Source organism: Spodoptera frugiperda, chromosome 31 (assembly GCF_023101765.2).
Source record: "Spodoptera frugiperda isolate SF20-4 chromosome 31, AGI-APGP_CSIRO_Sfru_2.0, whole genome shotgun sequence".
In the NCBI taxonomy this organism is placed as follows: domain Eukaryota; kingdom Metazoa; phylum Arthropoda; class Insecta; order Lepidoptera; family Noctuidae; genus Spodoptera; species Spodoptera frugiperda.
The window spans coordinates 362743-389356 of record NC_064242.1 but is presented as its reverse complement, the minus strand read 5'-3'; the positions used below and the strand labels follow the sequence as shown (position 1 = coordinate 389356).

The 26614-nt window shown below is 39.3% G+C and overlaps 2 protein-coding genes across 3 annotated transcripts; both read right to left on the bottom strand.

The window, feature by feature from the left end:
• Positions 1–9: 9 nt before the first annotated feature.
• On the bottom strand, positions 10–21242 carry LOC118276491 (tyrosine-protein phosphatase non-receptor type 21). The gene is made up of 10 exons (XM_035594834.2): positions 20324–21242; positions 14940–15106; positions 11320–11527; positions 8101–8267; positions 6360–7830; positions 4498–4722; positions 3900–4118; positions 3427–3583; positions 2898–3100; positions 10–2541 (listed from the first exon to the last, which is right to left on the bottom strand). The coding sequence occupies exons 1-10, from the start codon at positions 20954–20956 to the stop codon at positions 2413–2415; spliced, it is 3579 nt and encodes a 1192-aa protein (XP_035450727.2). The 5' UTR covers positions 20957–21242; the 3' UTR covers positions 10–2412.
• A 527-nt stretch (positions 21243–21769) lies between these two features.
• Positions 21770–26377, bottom strand: LOC118276437 (oxygen-dependent coproporphyrinogen-III oxidase). 2 transcript variants are annotated; one of them, XM_035594745.2, is made up of 9 exons: positions 26006–26377; positions 24887–25115; positions 24584–24649; positions 24114–24271; positions 23465–23595; positions 23011–23137; positions 22655–22818; positions 22274–22443; positions 21770–22003 (listed from the first exon to the last, which is right to left on the bottom strand). In XM_035594745.2, the coding sequence occupies exons 1-9, from the start codon at positions 26086–26088 to the stop codon at positions 21872–21874; spliced, it is 1260 nt and encodes a 419-aa protein (XP_035450638.2). In that variant the 5' UTR covers positions 26089–26377; the 3' UTR covers positions 21770–21871. The 2 variants fall into 2 exon arrangements, with proteins under 2 accessions (XP_035450638.2, XP_050563520.1); XM_050707563.1 differs by lacking the exon at positions 24584–24649.
• Positions 26378–26614: the final 237 nt, after the last annotated feature.

The following is a 26614-nucleotide window of genomic DNA, read 5'->3' as shown; positions in this document are numbered from 1 at the left end:
AAGACGATGAACGTTTCTTAGTATTTTATTGTCAGTTTCTCACGAAGTTTTGAATATTTCTCCCGTCTGAACATCACGGCACTCATGCCTGACAGGACTATCCACAATGTATAAAATATCAATACTGGAATTATTGTAGAAGTAACTGCAATACAAAACATGCAGGATCAAGGCAGAATCTGTACAACACTGTATTTTAGTAAAGTTAAAATAATTTCATTATTTCTGTACTGGGTCCCCAAAGATAATTACAATTAAAAGTTTGGCACACAAAATATTTTAGATCAAATCCACACATTTCTTACTTTTTTAAGGTTTATGGGATAGTCTTGTTAAAAAGTATTAGCTAAAGGTTAAAAAGATTAACAGTTTAATAGCCAAAATAATTCTTTAGGGTCCGTAAAATGTTAAAATGTATGTACAAATCAATAATGGGCCTACCAAGATTGTTTTTAGTCATAAATACATCACAAAAAGAACACATTAACTCTGTAAAAAAACATTAGTGACTATAAGATGTAAAACCTTATGTGATAATATAATTTGTGCATACAAACAAGTCGAAGCTCAATGTACAAGCTAACAAACTAACAATAATATGGAGTTGCCGGCGGACTAGAGTACGAAACTACGAATACATACAGTATATGAACACATTGCATGCACTAATCTGCACAGGGTGGGCAGAGCTCGACAGTGAAACCGTATTATGGAGATAGTGTGCACTTTTTGCCAACCTGCTTGCTCAATGCAAGTATGGTGATTAATGCTCAAACCTTCTCCATGCGAGAAGAGACCTTTGGTCAGCAGTGGCCACTTAGAGGCTGTTGATGTAACGATGTATTTTTTTAAGTACTGGAGATGTACTTAGACAACATAATGGTGATAATTTACCATCAGATGGCTCGTCCGATTTGTTGCTACTGATAATAATGAGAATAAACATGATGTCTTTAAAATATAAAGCACTAAGATATGATTTCTTCATGATTATGATATAAAATCTAAGTTATATATTGGTAGAAATTACTCCATAGACATTGATCTCACTGTCAAGCCCTACCTGAGAGATTTCCCTTGTAAATTTCAACAACTTTATAGGCATATAATACTTGTATAACAGGTGCGCGACTGAACATGTCGACACATCATTACGAGCGGTATCAAACAGCCATCACGAAGGATTCCAACAATCTCACGCAACATTCTTTGTGTTCGTTCTTCACTACAAAATATTGTATATTAAAACATATTTATACATGATAACTGGATATGTCATTCATTTTATAATTTTTAATAAAAACTGATCAAAAATCACGCTCAAACCCGTATAGGGAGTCAAATATTTCAGAATACTAAATGCAGTCTTAATAATTATACATGTTATTTATCCATTTTAAAAAATAAAGAAATAAATTGATTTTGTTTTTCACTAAAACAATATAAAAATTGCTGGAACGGTTGATGATAGAAAAAAAATCTTTCCATGTATAAAAACCAACATTTTGCATGAAGAACGACATAATTTATAAAAAAAAAACCATATACTTAATGATTGTAGAAATCCTTCAAATAACAACTTATAATATAATCCTAGAAGGCACGCGATAGAAACATCAGATCATCAATAATCTCTGACTAAGGCACGTCAATACAATTCACAAGTAACTGATTGCGTGAGGCAGGACACCGCGGGGGGAATAATAAAAATATAGTAGAACTAAACGCAATCCGCGAGTATTTTGTGTATGATCTTTGAGCGGCAGGTATACTGACTTCAACAATTATTTCTATGTAAATACAAACGGTAAAGAACACCAGGCATCCTGCCCCACTGTTACATAATAATACTTTCATTGATTTACATATAAATTCATTTAAACACCCACAAAGGGATATCATATAAATCCATTCAACAATCACAAAAACTCTGAACTTCATAAAAATCACTTTCTATACAAACATCATTTATTACAAAACATTAAATAAATACACAATATACAAAATCACTAGATGAAGGTGGAACATATTGTCATCTCAGTCATCAATCGTAAAAATCTCAAAAGTAATAGATCTATGATCCAGTCGATCGATATTATATCTTACATCTACGTGTATAAAGTTCATAATATAATACAATATTGTTTCAATTCAACCTTAGGCCCAAATTATGTTATAATTTGCGTAAGGCATGCTCTGATAACTGGCGAGTTGAGCAACGTCGAGTATCGAGTGGTCCAACAATTATAATATCGATAAAATTGGCTCGATAATACATAATGTTAGGTTTAAACTTATATTAGTCAATCTCATGTAGTTACAAGTCACGTTTATACTGTCCATGGGACACTCGTGTGTCGTTACGTTAGCGTAGTTATGTCGGTTCGTTATGTGGTCGATATGTTAGTGTTGCTATATGAGCCGCGACTGCTTGAGGTAGTGCAGCAGGAGCTGGTGCAGGAACTTGTACTGGTGCACGTTCTGGATGAGGTTGGCGCGCTGCTGGTGCAGCATGCTTATTGTACGGGGGATGTCCAGCTCCTGGAATATACATTACATATTTTTTAAAGTAAATAATTATTTATAACGTCAAAAATGTATTAAACTAGCCATTTGAATGGAAAATACAATTTGATGTAAGAAATACTGATATTTGTAAGTACTGGGGTTTTAGTACGATTTACTTTACATTTAACGAGATCTGAGAGAGACGGATGACCGATCGGTTTCGAGTCAACTAGGGACTCAATAATGAGCTGCGTAACTAAGTATGAGAAGGACATTTTTTTTTCTTTTTTATACAATTTTGATTATAACGACCAACATTCACTCTTAAAGTCCTCGGAAGTGAAACGTTTATGACTCAGGACTCACTTTAGGACGGTGAGAGTGATTACCTGGTTGTTGTCGAGTATGTCATGCAGCAGGTCTGCAGCGAGCGCAGTCCCGCTGCGTCCTGCGCCGTGCTCGCAGCAGAACACGAGCGCTGCGCCCGCGCAGCCGCCCGCCCCCGCGCCGCCCAGCACGCCGCCCACCCCGCGACCCGACCCCGCCTCTGCCTCGCACGCCAGGCGGAGGCTGTTCACTTCTGACAGGAATGCTGTGGACAAATAATACGGCTATTGTTAATACAAACATGTTGAAATTTTTTATAATATAAAAATAACAGCAAAAGGGTTATTTTGAGAAGAATTATAGAATAAAACTTAGAACATACTAAGAAATACTAATGAATTAAAATGATAAGAGAACCGTGCAAGTTTAATATGCTGTATACATGTATCCTCAATATCCCATTTCAGAGCAAATACTTTTTGTTTTTCCACCATTTATATTCTTCCGGAGTAAAGGTCTACATATTGCAGGATTTTCTTATTTGCTGTTACTTAATTCAAATGACTTTGTAGTTAAGTTTAGTGTACGTACAGAGGAAGTGTGCGTGCGAGTCGGGCGCGGAGTTGGCGTTGTGCCAGAGCGAGTAGTGCACGTGCCACAGGTCGCGCACGCGCGCCCCGCTGCGCACGCGCACCAACACCGACGCGCCCCACACCGTGCGGGACGACGTGCCGCATGTCACCTGGAACTGGAAGGGGGGACACATGGTTCTAATAATGTAACCAACATGCTTTAGAAAAGAAGAATCGTTCTTTGGCATAAATGAGCCAGCCCGACCGACGTGATACACCGACGGCCTTACAGGTTTCACACCATCTGAGTTAGTTTAATGGAGGCAAAATACCACCGTACCCAATCTTCAAACTCCTAACCCCCGCAAAATGTCGACATTGCACTTGTAACTCCTCTGGTAGAGCCATGAGTGTTCATGGGCGACGTCGCTTTCTGAACATCAGTAAGGTAATCCAATAAAACAACAAGCCATCAACTTTACAAATACATACCTTCCCGAAGTCCTTAGTGGTGTTATCATGCGGCAGGTAGTGCGGATGGCCGGGCCCCGAGACCCGCGCCAGCAGCGGCGCCCCGACCTGCCAGGCGGCCTGCCACACGAGGGCGCAGCCCCCGCCGCAGGTGCACCCCGTCACCGCCGTCGTGCTCGTGGCCGGCGCGTTACCCACTTTCGCTATCACGTAAAAGCGTTGCGTACTACCTACTGTCATCTGGAATAACAAAATAGCCAAGTCTGGTATTATACTTATTTGATAGTGATATTCTTTTGAATAATGAAGTTTTTATTAAATGAAAGGAAGATGATAGTTCTCCTAATAATGTGAACAGGCTTTTGAAGTCAACAAGTCATACAACAAATAAGGAAAACTGTCTTTAACTTGTATGTTCTAAAGGTTTATTTAAAATTTCAGATAAAAATGCTGTTTGTAAATTATGACAAGCAACTATATTACACGAGATCGCTTTATAATTGACAAAATATGTGAAAGTCAAGGCACATCAGCATACCAACCTATTGAATTAATCAAGTATTTTTTAATAAACTTTCTACTTTAATACTCTGTAACAAAGCTCAAAATATTGACTTACAGTGATGTGCGAGGCATTAATATACCCGTGCGGGTTGTTGGGCGTGGGGTGCAGCCTGACTCGGTTGTCCTCGTAGGGCAGGTGGTCGGCGCTGAACCCGTTGAGGGCGCCGTGCTGCGGCAGCAGGGCGGTGCGGAAGTCCCCGCCCGTCTCGCGGCCCTTCGGGATCTGCTCGAATGCAAACGACAGCTGCTCGTCCGACATCTTGCGCTCTAGGATTTGAACCTGGAAATGAACGAATTACTTTAAGAGTGTGGCCGAAGATGTTTGGCGCGCCATGGAATGAACAGTGAATCTCTTTAAGCTGGTGATACCTTAATATGGAGCTTAATGGGGTACTGATTGCTCATTATCATACCAGCCACAAGACATCTACTGCTGAACATGGACCTCCCTCAATTATTTCCAGATAGGGCGATTGGAAGTATACTAATGATTAGAACTTAAGCCAGCAGTGGGCGGACACGAATTGATGACGACTACGGGTATAAATTGTTTTACTTTTTGCTTATCCATGGACAATAGTATGGATTACATGTTTACATATTATTTATTTCAAGAAACATGTGTTGTTTGTTCTGTATCACATTGCCGTGTTTTGTTCCTAATACAATAGATAGAAAACAACGTATTCTGCAAAGTTTTGGAGTAGTCGTTTAATGTCAATATTATTTACAATTGCAGTTGTGAAGAGTAGTTTATGAATGGATGTCAATTTGTAAAGATGCAAGATGAATAATATAGAGAATGATTTTGCCGCTATGGAAAGATATTAAATACCTTTTAATACACCTTTTTATTTAGTTTCACCTATCCCGACAGATTTTATGCGAGAAATCAGTTTTTATCGACTATTACAAAAAAGGAGGAGGTTCTCATTAACTCACACGTTTCAACGTACAATTAATAGAACACAGTTGTTTGTCTACCATCTATTAGTCATAATAGTAATTACACATACATTATAATCTGTAATATAATACGGAATACACATCGTATCGGTTATGTTGTCGTAGTGCAGTATGTTGATAAACAACGCGGGCGGTAATTTAACGTGATGGCATTGTAATTGGAATAAACACATTTTGGGAATCTTTGTGTCAGCTGAGCATTGTAGTTATGAATACTAACTTTTGGTGTATTTTAAAGGTACTAGGTAAATACTTGAAAAGGAGATTATGAAATATTGGTTTTGGTTTGAACAGCGCGACGTTGCTGCGTCTGCACACGCTGCTCATGATGAAGACTCTGTGACTCGAAACTAGTAGAGGTTTTCTCAGTACATATATTTACGTGAGCAAAACCGCTATTTTAGGTCATTTAGTATGTCTCACAATAGTTATTATAAAAAATAATATATTTTGGTGTTTTTATGGTAAAACAGAAAGTAAGTTATTAGCTTGCGAAGCCGGGTCGTTATTTATTCGATTGCTGTTTATTATAAAAAGAATCCTTATCTTGTAGCCAATTATAATATTTTTTATTACTTAGTAATCAGAATTGCCTTGTCAGTTGAATTTATGTTTAAAAGTAATTCACTTGCTTAGATATAGGTTCAGTAAATATAGCTAAGCCCCACAATCAGATCGCGTTACCGATACGCAAATTGTTATCAGAAGACTAAACCAGCTGCATTGTATAATTTTAGTTTATTATCTTTACAATTAGAATTTCTTTTTGAATATTGATATTTTTCCATACTTCGAAGTGAAATTCTCGAAATGAATTGAAAGTTTTAAATGGGAGGATAACGCAGAATTATTTCACTGATTTTTATTTGGAATCACTGTAAAAATATATAACAACAGCAGAAAGAAAAATCGATCGTTACACGTATTATAAAAGCATAATGTTCAACTTACCATAGTTTCTTTGGTGATGCTGGGAGGCAGGGGCTGGAATTTGGGCAGACCGGTGGACCAGCGGTGCGTGTGGGGCGGGGGCGCGGGCCGGGACCGACCCAGCGTGGCGCTGCGGGCCTCCGCCTTGTTGGCGCGGCCCATGAACACGCCCCACCGCCGCCGCTTCTTCTCCTTGCTGCTGGCCTTGCTGGAGTCGGTGTCCATGCTCGTGTTGGTGGTGGTGGTGGTGGTGTCGAGCGTGCTGCCGCTGATGTCTGCCGCGGGCGCGCGCGCGTCGCCGACTAGTATGGAGGTGACGTTATCGGGCTTGTGGATCGTGTTGTTGTTGCTGACGCGGTGCGTGGACAGGCTCTGGTACGGCGTCTCGTCGCACTCGCGCTCGTCCGCCAGCGACACGCGCTCGCAGCCCAGCGCCACGCTGTCCAAGTCGGCCTCGCGCACCTCCCGGCCCTCCCGGCCCTCCCGCGCCGAGCGCACGGAGCGGCTCGACGCCGACAGGTCGGAGGGCACGCTGGACTCGCGCACGCCCTTGATGATCTGCGCGTTCACGTAGTGGCTGTCCGGACTGTCCACCTTCACGGCCGCGTACGGGATGTTTATGTTCGGAGATAAATATTTGTTTATCGTCGGGTGACTGCTGTTGCGTTCGTTTAGCCTCGCGATCTCGTCGGTCGTGGTAAGGCTCTGTGCACGATCCCTCATTGTAATTTTCCCTTCATTTTGCCACGGTAACGGTACGTTTTCATAGATAGGTTCCTGCGTGTCTCCTAGTTTAATCTGTTGCGACTGCGGCAGCACGACGTGCCTCTGGTACGGCATCCTGTGCATGGGCATGGAGTACATGATGTTCCCTCGCTCGTCGTACACCTTCTGGATGTTGTCGGAGATGTGGTGCGGGTCGAGGATGATGTGGGGCTTGGGGTCCAGCACGGAGGCCAGGTTGTTGTAGGTGCCGTGCGTGCCAGGCATTACGTTAGGCCGTCCGTAGTTAATGTGACTAGTATTGATGTAGCCTAAGTACTGCCGGTTGAGCGCGGAGCGCGTGGAGACCAGGTCGGGGCTGGAGCCCGACACGTGCGAGTTGATGTACCCGCGGTGGTAGTTGAGGGCCTGGCTGGCCACGGCCAGGTCGGGCGTGGAGTTGGAGGCCAGGCCGTTGGACGGGTAGGGGGGCGGCGGCTTGTACACGTTGACGAAGTGCAGCTGGTTGAGATCGGTCTGCACGTTGGGGTTGACTGCGAAGGGGTAGTTGGTGCCGATGAAGTTGAGGGGGTAGGGGTAGTCGTCGGCGGGGGGCTGGCGCGGGGTGTGGCGCGTGACGTCGGGGTACATGCGCGGGATGTCGGGCTGCGAGCCGTAGGGCTTGGCGGCGCGCCCGTACCGCAGCGCCGCCTCGGCTCGCTGCTGCTGGTACTTCTGCTGGATGGCGGTCTCGTAGTCCGGGGCCGGACGGTACGAGGGGAGGAGCGCTCTACAATAAACATGTAATATTCGTTTTTAACATTTTACTGTATCGTATAATTACTGAGCAAGAAGGTGCAATTACTTGTTCTAATCAAATATTGGAATTTATTAATTTATTAAAAGACAAGGAACTTTGCCTACATATTTGAATTACAAAAAAAAACATAATTATAATGGGAAGAGAACTCTACGCAATTTGATTTCAACTACGCTAATTACACCTTTAAAATACTTCTAGCCGACATGATTTAATTTTGTAACCACTATCACGACGTACCTGTTCTGCGGCAGCGGCGGCGGCTGATGCTGCAGATGGTGCTGGTCGGCGAGCTCGAGACAGGAGGTGGAGTAGGCGCGGTGCGCCGGCGACAGCGGCTCCAGCCGGGACATGCTGCCCACCTCGCGCGCGTCCAGCTCCTCGCGACTGTCCGATAGGCCGTGCTCCTGGGGGAAATAAGGTGTTTAGATGATGAACTTTGAATCAAAATTTAATATTAACAAAAAAAAATATTTTTGCCTAGTTTTTCTTTTTAGTTAATTTTTGATTCATTTTTATACATATGCGTTTAAAACACGAACAATTGGAACGAGGATTTCCAATTATGTGTTCACGAGGAGGCGCTAGTTAGGAATAAGTTCCTATAAGTCCAATCAGCTTAGTTGTCACTGCAACTTGATTGACATAGGAAAATATCCTATTGGTCAATTGACTTCAAATTATATTTGCGCTTCTGGTAGCACGAACAGCTTCATTGAACTAATCATATTGAAAAATATGCAGTCTTTCCGAAATAAAATTTTAACACATTTTTACATCCTTATAGAACGCAATTATGACATTAGATTAATGAAATAAGAACAAAATGTTGCCACGCACCGCTAGACAAGATACACGCAACGAATATGTAGCGCAACACTTAATAATACGTTGCCCACCGTATAATTACAGTGTACACTAATTATAATTACATTAATTAGTTAATTGTCGCACTGACAATGTCACTTAGTGCCAGAGATTGGAGCAATCTTGTTGTGCTGGAATTAATTTGTACGTTACATTATTGTTGTGACTTGTAATTGCATTTGATTACTGAGTACAATGTTGTGTGAGGTCGTGGCTTGATTGTAGTAGCAAATGGATTTTTTTAAAATCTCTTTTGAACTCTAATGTGGAGGAACACTAGAGTTCTCATGTGTCAATGTTTTTTTGAGGAGGGAAAATCATCCAATGACTTCTTCCGCCTTGGGTGAGGCGGGAGGGAGTGTCAGACTCTTACTGACTAAAAACCACCCCGTTCCTTCCTGCTTTGATCCGGAGCCCCGGTAAACTTTTACGTTGTCCGCAGCTCCAGATATGTGTCAATGTTGCGTGGTGAAATAGAGCCCACAATATTGCGCAGACGCTGCTCCATCAGTGCAATCCAATATTACAAAGCAACAAATATTTATTGTATGCCCAAAGTATAGTCTTTAGTAGGTACAGTTTCACGGAGAATTGGCTTGTGCATACCAACAATAATCATGTTTTGTAGTAAATAAATAAAACCAATTAGTATATAATGCGAGGCATGTAACAAGTAATAAATATATATCGCGGTATGCGCGCGCGTGCACTTTCCCGGCGCGTTACAGCTGTAGTGGTTAAATAACTCAATAACTTATAGATTCGCTCGGAAGTGGTCTCGATGGGCGCGGAGCGTGCGCGCGCGCACGATGCTATCTCCCGATCTATAACGCGCGCTGTTCACGGCAATACTGATTGCGATCGCCTTGCTTACTTCCGGCCGTTGGTGGTGCCTTTATTATTTTTTAGTTTTAATCGCTTGTTACTTGTTATAATTTTGTTTGTGAGTTTAGCTATCATTAGTATAGGGCAGATGTCAGTTAGTACAATAAAAATAAAATTGTTTTGATTGTAACGATTAGAAAATCTAAAAGTCAGAAGAAATGCACAAATGTTGGTATTTGGTCCATATGAAAATGAATCTTGACCGCGAAATACATCTTAAATATCAACGTAATAATGTGAATGAATTATACAGCTATTTGTATTAATTAGTAAGTTTTGCATTTAAATAAATAGTTTGTATTAGCATATGAATGTTTTTACAAATTACTCAATTAGTGGGAGCATGAAACAATTAAATGCAAATGCATATAACTTGTTACAAATAAGATGCAATGCAAAGATGGAACATTTTCCAAGGGCTAATTTCTATATACTTTTTGACCTGTTATAATTTTGTATTTAATTCAGACGTAACTAATACATTTATAATTGCTTAATAAATCTTATTCGATATAGTAATATGACTATCGTGACACATACTAACTAGCTTACTTGAGTACGCGCTATTAGTCGCTGCGTCTGCGCACGCTGCTCATGATCAAGAGTCCCTCTGTGACTCGAAACTAGTAGAGCTTTTCTCTAAATATTTCCGTGAGTAAACCGCTGCTTAAGTTAATTTATTCGATATTGTTTTTATTAGCAAAAAAACTCTTTTAAAAACATGATTTACAGAACGATTAAAAATTAAAATGGCAATCACCAGTGTATGGGAATTCTATCTCCGAGTGAATTGGCGCGTTGATGGCGCGCACACTTTCATAGCGCGCATAACTGGCTAATTGTTATTTAACGCCACACGGTACACACCATCCGATGGCGCACAAAAACTATGCAACATCGCTTACATCGCTTAGCATAATGTCATGTCTCAAGTTTTTCTCACTTTAATGTAGAATAGGAAATTATGCGGACACTTTTCTATCCAAGTATTTAGATTGCTGCTGGGTGCATAATGGTTGGGAGGCTTCTTTCTTATGTTATTTGGAAAACTTGAGGCGATTAACGCGGCTGTTAATAGAGAATGGGCATGGGGAATCAATCGTGAGTCTCAGAGGAAACTGTCACCATATGAAAGAAGTTAAGCCAACCTCTTGTGTGCTGGTATATGAGACACAATACAAAACTCATTGTGTTTCGCGTAGATTTGGGCTCCCGGCTTATTGCGGGTTATTAGATAATACATTGGGTGTCGTTTAGTTTCACGTTCCGGTAAATTACGGGGTAATTACTAATCTACATTAGTGTATCTACTTTGGGTAATGATTATTGTATATTATGGCATTATGGCATATGTTTGTAAGTATATTATGGCAATTGTCGTATGTTAAGGCGAGTAACTAGGAGTAGCGAAAACGTAATCAATGAGAAATCCGTCAAGAATCATGTCAAGGTTAAGGTGAATTAAAGGCAAGAATAGGGCAGGACACAATATCGGTAAGCAAGAAGACTTTATAAACAATTGAAAATGCAGAAAGAAGACAGCTACACTACTAAAAAAATCAAGTAAAATAAAAATAAATTGAGTTCATCCGTGAACAGAGCGGAAATATCGGAAACTCATAGATATAAATAAACATGGTAAATAATTATGTCTTAACTTCTAACAATACTAAATAAATATGCAAAAAGTATCTGTCTAGTCTGTACCTGGAACTTAGGCCTGTGTTCATCTCGAGGAGCCTCGCTGAGCGCTGCCTGGTGCTTCATGTAGAACGTGTGCTGCTGCACGCAGGACCACCACACGTACTTGCCGTCCTCGGGACTGGCCAGCGTGAACGAGGCCGAACCGGTCTGCTTCTGGCACTCGATGCTGAACGTGCGCTTGTGGTTTATCACGTTCGTTATGTCCATCCATCTGTCGAAATACAAATATGGCAGTTTAATTTAGTTTATGGAAAGTTTATACACACGAAATATTTTTTTATGGCAAACGAGTATATGTATCATGTGTATCAAGGGACGGTAAGCGATCAGTGCCGCCCATGAACACCCGAAACATCAGTGGAGTGACAAATACAATGATTATCACATCGAGGATAAGTACAATCAATCTGTTACAATCTATTAATCAAAAGTGTTTAGGTATTTGTTCTGCTGTGTCTATGCATTTATAAATACTAAAACACATAAACTCAGACCCGGAACAACAATTTCTGTATGAAAAATAAATGTTCCGTGCGGAAATCAAACTTACTACACGTTACGCATCAGCCGGTTGTAGACACCGCGACAACCGTGTAACTAGTCAAAATGCAAGTAAAGTTATCATGTATATTGCCTTACATTTCATTAAATCGTTAAAACTATTAACAACTTGGACTCCAAAAGCCTATAAATATTGAGTATACCAGATTCTGCCACCGATTTCGCCCATGTAGTCGTGGGATAAAAAGTATCCTATCACCTAAGTCAGCTCATATCCTGTATGTATACTAAATTTCATCAAAATCCGTTTATAGTTTAAGCATGATTGACAAACACACAAACTTTCACATTAATAATATTAGCGTGATAGTGTGATGTGATAAGACTGGATTAAAGAATTAAAAGATTAAAAATAAAACTAGAAATGAATACAGGCGAAAGACAACTTTCTCTGAATGAAATAAGCAGGTAATATACAATAAATTAAATGTTTCTTTATTCACTGCAAGCTGCGATTGAAACGGGTTTTTCATTGTAAATCCAACATTAATATGGATATGGCAAATTAATGTTTGCACGCCATCCAGCTATCGACTGTCGATGCTGATTGTAAGAACATCTAATGTCTTTTTATTATTATTTACTCGTAAGTAAGATAATCCCACAATACCACATCAATAGTTCGTGACAGTGCTGGACTACGAGTGTCCTCTACATTTATAAAACTGAACCCGGCGAACTCCGTTCCGCCATCAATGATTTCCCTGTTTTCCTGCTTTTTTCTTGCAATTTTTCCTTAATTTTCTTTGCTATAAACTTACTGAGTCCGAGACCTTGCCAAAGAATACAAAACCGTGGAAATCGGTTCGTGCGTTCTGGAGTTATAACGTCAGCAAGAAAAACTCGACTTATTTTGATATGATAGAAAGATTTGTCACAATATCTATGCTTGGTTTCGGAAGATCGTAGTCTAGCTTGAGAATAAATTTTCAGGCTAATAGTTTTGAAAGCTGTTTAAAAGTAAAAACCGTTTAAAAGCTGTTGAATACAAACACAGTAACAATGGAGGATCAATTAATTCGATATAAAATTGTTGGATGCGGTCCAAACACAAATGTGCCGAAACATTTATCACTTCCCTGTCATAAATCACTCGACTCAACTTTTAATATTTCAAAGTTAATGACATCATATTATTGCTTTTTATAAAATAAGCATTACACATAGTATATCTTTAATTCCTCGAAATGTAAGCAAAGCAGAGTATATTGACATTAGTTTATAGTAACGAATGGAGTTTCTTGCTCGTTCTTCTCCATTCGAAGCTACACTTTAGAACGAGCTAGCGTCACTGACGGACAGACTGACAGATAGCAATTTCTTTATTTCTTGACATTTCAAAAGTTAGGTACTTATATATGATTTAATTAGAATAAATGATTTGACTTTGACTTTGAGTAAAAATATGGCCTTTCTATCGCATTGGGGATACTGTAATGATAGTTTCAGGTAAGATATAATAAAAAAAAAACTTACTGCATAAAACTAAAAATTTCGTCCATAATGCACTTTAAGCACGATACTGAGTAGTCAGATGAACTTACTTTACTAGGAATTTGCACTAGCAGAAGTGCCGTTCTATTAATTTTTGTAGCGTTACGTTTCGCACGAAACGTTGGTAGCACTGTCTTTTTGTGTTCTAGCAAACGGTTTTTTTTCTCAAAACTCAAGTAACCACCAAAAAGAGGTGATTCGAAGTACGCTTATAATAAGGAGCAGTATTTTAAAGTGTGTTCGAATTTGCATTACTGTCCATACTTCTGTAAAGATCGTATGGAAAACCGATTCATTCATTACTCTACAGCAGTGGTTCCCAACTGGTGGTCCGTGGAGTACTAATAGTACGTAGAAGTAAAAAAATAGTCCGTGAAATGAAAAATAAATAAAATACACCTCTGAAAACTACACTTTTGTCCAATAGATACCACGGTTACAGCTCACATTAAACTTATTTCAAAAAAGACAACAGACAAAAGCAACTGATTTTAAAAATACAAATGTAACTATTTTTATAAGCGAATAAGAAAACCAAAGTGTGAGACCACATGAAAAAAAAGTAATATTAATAGTGCTCCTTAAACCAACAAGAATGATAATAAAACCAGGAAAAGGTTGCAAGCCCCTGCTCTACAGTCTATAGTGTTATTCACTCGGTAATACATTGAAAGGCGAACAATTAACACAAAGTAAAGGCTTATTATTTATGTCAATTGTTAGTTACAGTTCCAATGTAAATATTGTTAGTATTTACATAATTGTTACATAGACAGTGGACAGCAGAGGTACCTTTTCACAACCGTTGCATCTTCTATACATTGCTTTTATCGTCAAATGTAAGTTCGGGATGAGGTACGTTTGATCAAAACTGAAGGAATAATGATGTGCCGTCTTTTTTAAATGTAACCCAGACCAACAAATAGGTCATTTTAATCACCTTTTGAATCCCATGTAATAAAACGTTTTGTATCCTAGTATTGTTATTTCATCTATATTTTGTGAACAAGATTGGCTTTCGTAGCTCTATTGGAGTCCAGTTAACCGGATATAGATAATTACAATTAGTAACCTGATACGAATCCTTGTAGCTTTAAACTATTAAAAGATTAGGTGGTTGTGGTCAGCAATGTGAAAGGGACACGCATTGGTATAGTACTGTGAGTTACTTCTGGAGTACAGATAAAATAAACGTAATTAATGTCAAAATTGAAGGACAATAACATGGGAAAATACCCTTCCTTCCAGTGCCGGATTAGCCATGTTGCAGGAGACAACAAATGCTACGGGCCCCACGCCATATAGGGCCCCGCGTCTGATACCCATTGATAGTTTAGAACTTAATGAAAACGTGTATAAGTATTTCCCCATGTTCACGTTTGCTACGGGCCTCGCGTCGGCTTTATCTGGCAAAGCTTCCTTTTCACATTGTAATATGAGATGGAGAGGTTGCTGTATAGTTCGATTTCCGCATACATTTGTTTTGTGATCCAGAAATTGTCGTTCCATATCTGAATGAAGATAATACGTATGTAATATTGCAAACCAAGTCTTAACAAAGAGGTTACCTGTAGAAGTGTGGAGTCTCGCTGGTCTCGGTGAGCACCCGGATGCCGGTGAGTGAGATGGCGATGGTGACCTCGCTCTGGTTGAGCTGGTCGCGGGCGCTGAACATCTCCTGCCCGTACCCGCGGAGCTGCTGGCACGTCGTGATGAAGCCTTCCTCTGCTTGCGCCTGTCATCAATTATAGTGGCAAGTTCAGAAAAAAATATATTATTTACGATAGAGATAGATAGAGCAAAGTGGCGAACAATTGGGGAGGCCTATGTACAGCAGTGGACTGCTATAGGCTGATGATGATGATGATGATATTATTTACAATTGTATTGGAAACAACGCAGGCAGTGTCAATGTTGTAGGATGAGGTTAAATATGAAAGTTAAATTCTTCTCACATGATTATAGATTGTAAAATAATGTACCATGGAGATTCATGCTCGTTCATTTCAATATCAATCTATAAATAGTTTCAAAGTGCCTTTTTGGTATAATCGATATAAATTATTCGTGACGTTCACTTTGAACGATTTGAGAGTAGCAGTAGCAGAAGAAAGAAGTTTTGATTAATTTTTTTTTTGAGCGGAGAAAATCATCCAATGACTTCTCCCACCTTGGGCGAGGCGGGAGGGAGTGTCAGACTCTTACTGACTAAAATTCACCCCGTTCCTACTCCTGCTTTTCGAGCCAGAGCCCCGGTAAACCAGCTAGGGTAACCCGCCCGATTAATGTCTTAACAATAAGATCCCATTATCTCCTAATATGACAATCTGCAGTTGCAACCAATAACATTTATGCGAAAAAGATACTCGTATGCATAAAATATTTATCGATTTACGTGTGAACAAAGGAATTCACAGATTTCCTAGACTAAACGTAACTAGCTAGTTATGATAAAGTACAGTATGAGTGAACAATACATATTTTGTGCGAGGTCGTCAGTATACGTCGGTATGTTCGTTTGTACGTCACGCTAACGTAAAGTGTGTCCAATTGATTTCATTCACATTTTGGTACACGTATAATAATAGTACGTAGATGCGTATGGAGGACGGGCTCGCATATGTGGCAATGGGGAGTATTGTGGAGAGCTCATGGTCATTTCCACGTGCTGCTTTCGTCTCTAGATGACTAAGGTCGGCAAAGCTATCACATGTCCTTTTTCAAAGGAATTTGCAGTACAAGGTGCCGATGTCCAGGCAGTTTGCAGTTTCAGACATGAACAAGTCCATTATTGGTTTCTCGCTTCTTAAATCTACGTAACATCATCATTATCCATGGAAAGAAAGAAAAAGCAGTTTATTTGCACCGTTATACAATATTGCAGGTACGAAGAAAATAATTTAAAAGTAGATAAGTAAGTAACACGGCGTAAAAACGCCAGTGCTCGCCTAAAATGCTGTAACCCAAGCACGATGGTTTGAGCCTCGGCGCTGATTTTCAGCATCTTAATTCACGTCTCTGAAGTGGATCTTCAGCTTAAGGATATACCTTTGGGGGACAATGTAGATGACGTTCAAAACCTCGACATATTCTACAGCCATGCCATTAGTAAAGTCATGAATTCTACTGCCATTTATTACCGCAATTGTAAGTTATGAGTACGAAGCTAATGTTTTTAAAAAGATCGCATATAATTTACAGTTCGTATTCCGCGGTTGTTTAACTAACATTGCGTTAGGCCTGCATCGCAAATACTGGCGGTGGTGGGTAGGGGGGGCACAGCATTATGCGTTACTGAACCGATAACTATCGAGTTAGGCTAGCCGCACACACTCAATAATATTGTCAATGCAAGATTGTCAATATCTTCATCAATAAAATGATCCCCGCACACTACACAATATTATTGTCAATTTTTCATGGTACAATCTGACTCAGTCGATCCGCAGCTAGATTCATGTGCGCACGTTGAACATAATGGAAAGAAAGAAATAAGTCGTTGCATTGAGTATTGCATTAATTTTACTAACTAAAAAAAAGCAAACAAGAAAGAAACGATGGATTAAGGACTGGATGAGAAAAAAGCTGAGTTAAATCACTTTAATCTAATAAATGAACTACGAGTGAATTTGTGATTTTTTTTATTTTTTTTTTTCGATTTGTGAATCTTCTTTAATTCTTTCCGAAAATTTGTTCGTAGGGAATTAATTTTTTTCTTTACGTCTTCTCTTATACTATTTGGTTTGTTTTTTTTTTTATAAATTTTGAGCAACTTATCAAGCGTATTATTTTTCTTAACTGTATCACGATATGCTTTGCAGGATGTATTCCATAATTCTGGATAAGTTTCCCATGTTTTAATAAACACTGACAAATAATGTTTTTCCGTAAGGGTACAACACTCGGCGTCACAAAAATCGCACCTCTTGGAAAATTTTAGTTTAAAACATGTCCCGCCAGTAACGAATACATTACACCTTATTAATATTGGTATCAATTGAAAGTACGTTTAACGACCTTTAAATTAACAACAGTTAGAATTCCTAAACATAACAGATCTCATCAGCACGTAACGTTAAAAAAATGTTGTCAAAATATTCAGAATGGGATAACATTCCTCAAGAGACTGTTGTCACATTCATTCGTCCATGAGAGAAAGCATGGAAGCAGTCATCAGGGCTAGGGAGGGTAACACTAGGTTTTAAGTTGTTTTAAGGACTTATTTGCTGATAAAATAAAATGTAACTTTTTAATCATTTGCATTTGCTTGCTTTTTTTATTCCCTGCTAAACAAAAAGCCAAATCCATTGATTTATTCTTAAACTTAAATGAATTGCCTTTCCAATGATACTTTACAGTCATATGTCTGCCATTGATTAATAGGGTTAAAATGACTATGAAGGGAACTTTTAAAGAGGTGCGATTTTTGTGACGCCGAGTGTATTATCAACAGTATCAACACTATTTTCGTTTTGGAAACTGTTTTCGTCTTCCATTTTGAACAAGTAACACGAACGTCCGCCTGCCTTGAAATCTTTTCCTCAACTAAAATATTGCCGCGCGCCCGCACACGTCAATATTATTGACAATACCCCTGCCTCCCCCGATATTGACGTGATAAAATCAGAATTTCTGGATAATCTACAATATTATTGAACAATACCGCAATACAGGTCGCACACACACAATATTATTGACAATACGTACTTTATTGACAATATTATTGAGTGTGTGCGGCTAGCCTTAATGAGACAAGGTGATATTTTTAAAGGTGTGTACTCGACGTACTGACAAACATGGCTTATCAAATATACATAACGATTACATGAGAGATAACGGCGAACATTTTAAAACACATTTACTTTCATTAAAATTATTGTAAAACGAATTTGATGGTTCGGTTTTGGAACAATGATCTTTCCTATTACTTTTGGAATGTGATTTCTTTTTTTACGCCTTTGTAAATAGGTACAGGATATGTAAGAACTAGACTTCCCCAAGACGGTTTCAAGCAACATGACGTCGTTGAATAAGAATTTCTGCCGACGAGTTTCCTCACTCTGCTTTTGCCACAGAAGTTTTGACTCGCTAGTAACTACTTAGGGTGCTTTTTCACCAGAGTTATGCTATGCTACGTTGCTGTGGATGCGTTTGGCTTCCACTAATTATATTCAATTGTACACATAAGCTTAATACTGGTGGAAATGGACTCAGCTAAGCTATGCTTTTTATATGGAAAGATGCGTGCTTTGGATACTGGTTGGATACTTCTCTACTATCGATACTTCGCATAAGTACTTGAGCTGCACATCTTCCTCGCACAGCTACATAACTTAGTATCAGTGGAAACGGTCACAGAGTTCCACAGCTAAGCTATTATATCTTCGTAGCATAGCTATATAAAACATCTCTAGCGGAAAATCACCCTTAATTACCTATGATAGACGGTGCGGTTACGGCACGTAATGCAATGTACACCTACTTTTCACCATTTGTGTTATAAGTCCCATGTAATAGGGAGTGGGCCTATTGCCATATACTGGTCACAATTCCAGACTCCGTGCGACTGACTGATAAATTTTACAGAATCCTAAAGCAATAGTCCAGCAATAGTTTGTTCGACCCGAGAATCGAACCAGAGACCCCTTGTCCGGTCGTCCTTGCGACAACTCGACCAACGAGGCAATCATACGTACCTACGTAGTTTACGTGTATTTAACACATATTTAAATCCGTGTCGTCAGGTCGTCAGTTAGTCAGTGAGTGAGTGATTTATCTACGTGCGAGAATTGAACTCGCGTCACCTTGTGTAACAGCCAGAGGCGCAACCACGGCGCCAATGTTGAGGTCATCAGATTGAATTAGCAATTCTATTATGTATCAAAAATACTTGTGTGCTTAGTGATAGCATTTTTTAGAGAAACAGATCGTGAATAATACCTGTTCTATATACCTATAAACATGCAAAAGTAAATAGTTTGAGTTTTATTGTCAGAGCTGTTTACATGTGAACATAAATAACTTGTGTCTATCAGAGCTTTCAATATATATCTTAAATCGATCCAACAGTAACATTCCACAGCAAGAAACAGTTATAAATAATGTATTCTCCTCTGTAGGTACATGATAGTGTTACCAACTACCTTAATTATATTCTAATATAATTCTTTTGCTAGAGATTACATGCCGCGGTATTGTTTACATTGTGATTGTTATCTCAACACCTCATTTGTATGATTTCTGTCATGTTAAATTAATTGTTTGTTAAAATGTGGGAATTTTATGTAACTATTTAATAAGTAAGGTTCAGCTATTGTTATAAGCATACTGTAGTAGTTTCAGTAGGTAATGTAAAGTAGTCATTTCTCTAGGAACAAAGTTCAATTGCTGATTTGTATAATTGTTGATTACTGACTTTCATAATATCTATCTAGGGCACAGGTAGGCATATTATCTAGTTTTTATCAGCTTTAAAATAAACATAAACTGGGTTGCTTGTTATGAGCACAAATATTGGTTAATGTAAGGTGCAACATGCAATATTTCAAATTGGAAATATGATAAGTCTCAATATGCAGTGAATAAATCAGATCATCAGACAAGCAGTCACTTGTTATAGCTAAATGGCCAGTTTATTTAACTATAGAAATGTTTCCCACACTAATTACTTCAGATGGGAACATGTCTGAGAGACAATGTGTGTTTAGATACCATTAGTCTGATTGGAAGCACATCCACTGACACACTAAATTATGCACAACTTGTGAAAGTTTGCAAAGGTCAAGTCTGCCAGTTGGAGAAGAGAATCATGTTTATAAATAACATTGACTGGACTGTACAGTTATTTATAGCAGACACACATGTTCCAGTTATGTTCTCCGCTTCATACATATTCAACCACCTAAATTTTGCTAACTGACTGTGTACTTGCTTACATGCCATGTTCACATACCTGTGACATGTTGTGCAGGGCCATGTGGTGCTGGATGACTGCCTCAGTCAGCCACTCCAGCCGCCCCGTCTCTGCCAGTGTACTCCCATCTATGATCTGCCCTCCATCCAGCATTTGCTTGGGGAAGGTGAGCAAGTTCTTGAGGTAGTCCACAGTATGCCTCTCCCGGTCATGGTTACCATACTCTGCCTGCCTGCTGTAGGATGCAAGCACCACAGCTTGCTGGCAGTCACAGATGATCCTGCCCTCTATCAAATCATTCTTCAGCTGCAGGAAGTAGTGGTACCTGGTGACTTCATCAGTAATCAAGCTGGTTCCTGATATCACGTAGTACATGACTCGCAGGTACAGCTGGTGCGACGACGCGTACTTCTCGAGCTGTCGCTTGAGCGGCCGCTCCAGCTGCACCCAGCGCGGCTGCTGGCTGCGGTTGACGTAGCGCAGGCCGAACAGCTCGGGCTGCATGACGGCCTGCCGCTGGCACACGTTGTCGAGGCACTCCTGCCCCGTGCTGTCCACGGACAGCGTGCAGTCCGCCACCCCGCCATCCAGCAGCTCCACACTTATCACGAACAAGCTCTTCGACGCTACATTGTACTGCCGCGTCTTCTTCAACTTCAACTTGAAAGGCATCTTCCTGAGCTACCCGCCGCCACTTAGCAATAACATCACATAGGAAACAAACGTTACGTTTCGTTTATGGCGAAGGAATGTAGGAAACGATGCATCCGTTACGCGCGCCACATATTTATGACATTTCGTCTTGAATTAGCGACGTAATACAAGTCACTTGAACGAATTTATGTTACGGTAGCGATGACGTAGGTGTATCGGCGAAAAGTAATAAAAATTGTCGAGTAAACACATATGTATTATGAAAATAAGTAATTCACGTTCACAACATTGAAGCCATCGAGAAAGTGACAATTGTTTGACGTTTTGGGTTTAGTGTTGCCACTTTTTTGTAATTGACCAATCTACTAATTTGGTAGATATTAGTTGACATCTGTCTTGGCTAGGTCACTGGATCACAGGCATTAGCCTGAAGTCTGAAAAGTTGTACAGATTTAAAGATGAGCCTACTTTTCTCGATAGTGTAAGATTAGATAACTACCCAAATTAAAATATTTCATCATCGACCACAAAATTCCGTGCTTCACTATGTATGGATTCTGATTGATATTACATTTACTTAACCCTTGGTATGCTGGAACGCAGATCCACGCGAGACGCGTTTTCTATTGTGTCTTATATACCATACGAAAGGTTCAATTAGTTAATAGATGAAGTTTTGCCACGACTTTGTTTGAGTTTCGAAGCTCGTACCAAATATGTTTACCTCTATCTACCAACGACGAATATTATTTTATTGATTGAAATTCTATCACTCTAATTAGTTAGGGATATTAGAGTGGAAAATTGGGAAGAATTAAATAAAACTATAGCTTTAAACTTTATCTAAAACAGTATATTTCACTATAATATTTAGAAATGATTTTTTCACAATGTTACACGAACCCATTACCACCAAATAAATAATATAATAACTTATGCTGTCGACCGCCCCGCTTCACGATCCTCACTCTTCTTAAAATTTAGCCAATCGACGGGTTCTTTCAGTACTTTCATCAGCTTCTCTTCGGCGGAATCTGGACTGGGTTCGTGCATGTATTCCCATTTCTGAAACAAAATGTGGTGAAACAAATCAGTTTAAGCAAGTGATAGTTTAGTGAAATCAAAACTTCAATGTCTGGATATCGTGATTGGATTTGGTAATAACTATAGTACTTTGAAATGCTTGTGTCTAGTGCATGACAACGGGCTCGCCTTCCTTACATCATACATGACACTAAGTAAATTTTATTGTTATGGTATTGAGGGTAAATAAGGCAGATGGACCTTCAAAGGAATTCCAAATGCACGCAGGGAAAATTGGTTTAGTATACTTACAGCGTTCAGAGGTAGAGACATGAGTATGGACTCATAACGCGCTTGAGGTGTATGGAGTCCGAACTTGGTGCCTCTGTCGTACATTAGGTTGAACTCGACGTAGCGCCCTCTGCGGAGCAGCTGCCACTGGCGCTCGTGGTAACCGTAGCCGGCCTCTTTATGTTTCTTCACTGAACAAATAAATATATCGAGTTTAGGTCGCGGTTTGATAACAACTATCAAATTAAACTTCTCAGGTTTAGAATTAGAGTCGGGCAAAGAAACTGAGTTTTAGCATGAGTTCAAAATTATATGCGGTGTTTGCAATAGGCCTCAATATTCTTGGTGAAAAGTGGATGTTAACACTAATACATGTAATATTATAAGGTAAGTAACACTTACCAATAGGTAAATAACTAGGAATGACTGCTTCAGCACATGACGTCACAAACTTGAAGGCAGCCTCTTGACTAGGAGAATCGACATCATCGAAGAAGATACCGCCGATACCACGACGCTCGCCTCGGTGGGGAATGTAGAAATAGTCGTCGCACCATTTCTTGAACCTATTGTATGTAACATTAGGATAACAATGGTATAGTGTACAAGAGAATTTTAATGATAAAAGAGTGTTTTACACATGAAATAAGATTTAACAAGTTAGTGTTGCTAGTTAAAAATATGTTTTTCTACTATTGTTAGTGAAATTGACAAATTCTTAAATTGCTTGTAAAATTCTGCATAAATAATTAGCTTACTTTTCATAGTATGTTTTGTCATGGTCGTCACACGCTTGTTTCAATGTTTGATGGAAGTGCACCGCGTCCTCCTCATTCAGATAGTACGGTGTTAAGTCTGTGCCACCGCCGAACCACCATTGCACTCCTGAAAATCAAAAATATTATTACATAATTAAATAAACAGAAAAACGTCTTTTGACATGTCAAGCTCCTGTATCTGATCTATTTTGAGTTTTTTTTTTATGAAGCACACCGGTAATCTAGCAGACGTGGGGGGGGGGGGGGAATTGGGCCTCCGGTAACCTCACTCACACAGCGAAACACAACACAAGCGTTGTTTCACGTCGGTTTTCTGTGAGGCTGTGGTATTACTCCGGTCGAGCCGGCCCATTCGTGCCGAAGCATGGCTCTCCCACACATAGAGTTAAATGAAGAGTTTTAATAATTTACTGAAATAAAAATAAAAGCTCACCATCTTTATCCCGTACTTCGAAGTACCGGTAATTGAAGTGTATGGTGGGCACCATGGGGTTGCGCGGGTGGATCACGGCGCTCACACCGGCCGCGAAGAATGGCAGCTCAGAGTTCTGAAGGTTCTTCCCTCTACGAGAATAAAAAGAAATTAGAAAATATTAGGACAGTATGTGTCACAATCATAATAAGTTTTGAATTATACAAAGAATTGTTCGGCGCGGGAATGGAGTTGCGCGTCAGCGCTTGGTCTGCCACACGTGTAGTCGGTGCTGCAGTACTATATTTCGGCACTGTTGCAAGCGCCATGATCACGGATTAACATGGTAAATATCCCGTCATAAGTTCTAATAATAGTGTGAGTGACCATATCAGTTAAAAAACTTATGGTGCTGCAGTAATTTGTTACTTAAATTATTGTTTTCAGGAATACAGATAAGTCGAAAGTTTACAACTCTTAATAAGTATTATTGAATATGATTGAAAACATTATCTCTTACAAATTCGACCTTTAGTGACTCTGAGATAACATTTGTATAGAAAAAAATTGGCAGCAAGTAACCATTTTGATATGGATGATTTTATTAGTACAAAAATGAACTTGCTGTTGCTTTGCCAACATATTTATCAAGAACACGTTAATGTCTGACCTGCTCCTCATTTGCTGCACAGCAGCTGGTGGTAAGGTTCCTGACACTACGGAAATGTTGACTCCCGCCTTCTCGAAGACGCGGCCATCTTGTAACACGCACGAGATTCCGCCACCACCTTCCTTACGAAGCCATCTGTCCACTTTGAATTTGGCTTCCTGTTATATCAATATTATTTAAGCTTTAGTGAAATTACTAAAAAATGTTTTTATTATCATACCATACTAGCAGCTTACCCGTCTATTGATTCCTTTGCTCCTGGTCAAAATAAGTAATTGGTTGTAATTTAATATCATAAGCTGGCAACATTTACATTTAGTGCAGTGTTATGTTTTAGAGATAGATGCATTCAATCAACCAAATAAGCTCTCTCACATAAGATGTATTAAGAAATCAAGTTACTAGGGAGATACTAACATAATCTATCAGATTTCTACATAAGAACAAGAATAATTCCAATAGTTCCATACCGGAGACATTAAGAACACATCATTTTCAAAATCATATTCATCTGCAGTTTTTTCATCCTCCCAAGCCTACAAGAAAAGAAGTCATCTTGTTGAAAGAGATAGCAATACTACTACATTGTAACTTTCTTATCATAATTATTATTGCATTGTAAATAAGTTATTATAATGCATCATGCTTTCATTTGTAATCCCACAACACTAAACAATAAAAACATTCTTATAAGAAATGTTAAGCCCCTGATTTGTTTACAAAACAACCTAAGTACTTAGATCTTAGGAGGGAAAAGAAAATAGAATACATACCGCATCTTCCTCTTTCTCGAGGGCCTTACAAAATTCAGCCTGTATCCTCAAGATGAGTAGTTCCATCTGTGTCTTCATGTCATCCCGGTTCTGTTCCAGTTGTTCAACAGGTGTGATAGGCTCAGCCATGTAATTTTGCAATTGTATTATTTCCTTCATTTCCACTTTACTTTTTTTATACTGGCTGTATGCCACATATCCTGTGCCCACAATTGCAGCATAGAATAATCTGTAAAAATGTTAGTCTATGATTAGAATTAAAACAGACTCATTTAATTATTTTTTTATTTCAAGCATTGTTAAGTATTTTATAAAGTAGGTTCAAGCTTTGTAGTGTTTGATTAATTGGTTGTTTCAGGTGTCTTATCAATTAGATAATTTTCTAATGAATAATGATGATGATGATTTGTTATTCCAATATAATTAGAAATATAACTAACAACAAGGGTCCACTTGATGACTTAGCACTTTTCTTACAGTTATTCTGATAATCAATTCAATTTCCAATTTGTTATGAGAATATTTTCTCTTATTAGATTTTCCTTAGCTTATAGAAAAATAAACACTTAACAATGTTTACCTATTCATTCAAAAACTATGAACTACTTTAGATTATAATTTGTAAATAATTTCAAATCTGATATTGTAAAACAGTACAATGTATTGTAACAGCAGTACATTACACACTTTATTGGTGAGTTACTTACTAGAGTGAGACTGGACATTGCTACAAGTGGTATACTGACCCACTTTGCTTATCTTTTACTGAAACTGGACTAAATTACGGAAAAACAAGATTTGCAATCACTGTTAGAATCTTTGCATTGGAATATTTATCCACCTCTAAGATTACCGAATACTAGTAGTTTTTACGTTTAAACAAAGTACGTATATGTACTCAATAAACTTTCTTTACAGTATTCTCATGAATTACAAGATTGATGACTCAATAACCAATAGATCACGTACGCCAAACACACGTCAATAATAGCGATTTATTTATCACACACAACCCGCTCTAGGACCATGGTATAGAGATACCCTGAAATACGTACAAAGGGCACAATTCTTCTTTTGGGAAACAAATACATGAATAAAACAGTAATGTAAACACAATACCTGTGAGGTCTATCCCTGATTTTCTTGTAACTCCCAACATAACTCAGAGTTTTTAAAGATCTTGTTAGCACTTTGAACGGCATATTGTGTAATTCCGATCCGAAAAGCAATGATACTTAAAGATTAATGTTGAACATTGAAATTCCAAAGAGAAGATTACTATTGTTATTTTGACTGAGCGAGTGAGCGTGTGCGAGCCGGTTTGACACTTGACAGCCGTGACGTTTTCCACGTTGTTATCATTAGCGCGCCACCCAGTGGTGGCATGCGGAACTATTTAGTTATCAGCTGTGAAATTTTTCTTCCGCAAGACGCGCCTACATGCGCAATATGTGTTCATCTCTTTCCTGAGCGAGGAAGAGAGCATCGATCGCTCGTATCGTGCTCTTTCCGACCAGTCCGCGGCAGCCTCGCTGACAGCGTGTCGCCAGTGCGCGTGTGTACACCGTTGTCCGGGCTATCGATCCGTCAGCGGAGCCGCATTGCCGTACATTCCGGAGGCGGTGCCTCGCCTAGTTTTCGTCGATCGTCGGCGTGGCGGGCGCGTGTCGGCGTCGGCGGCGGCCCGGGGCGGCCCTGCGCAGTAGCGACCAAGTGTAGCGCGGGAGC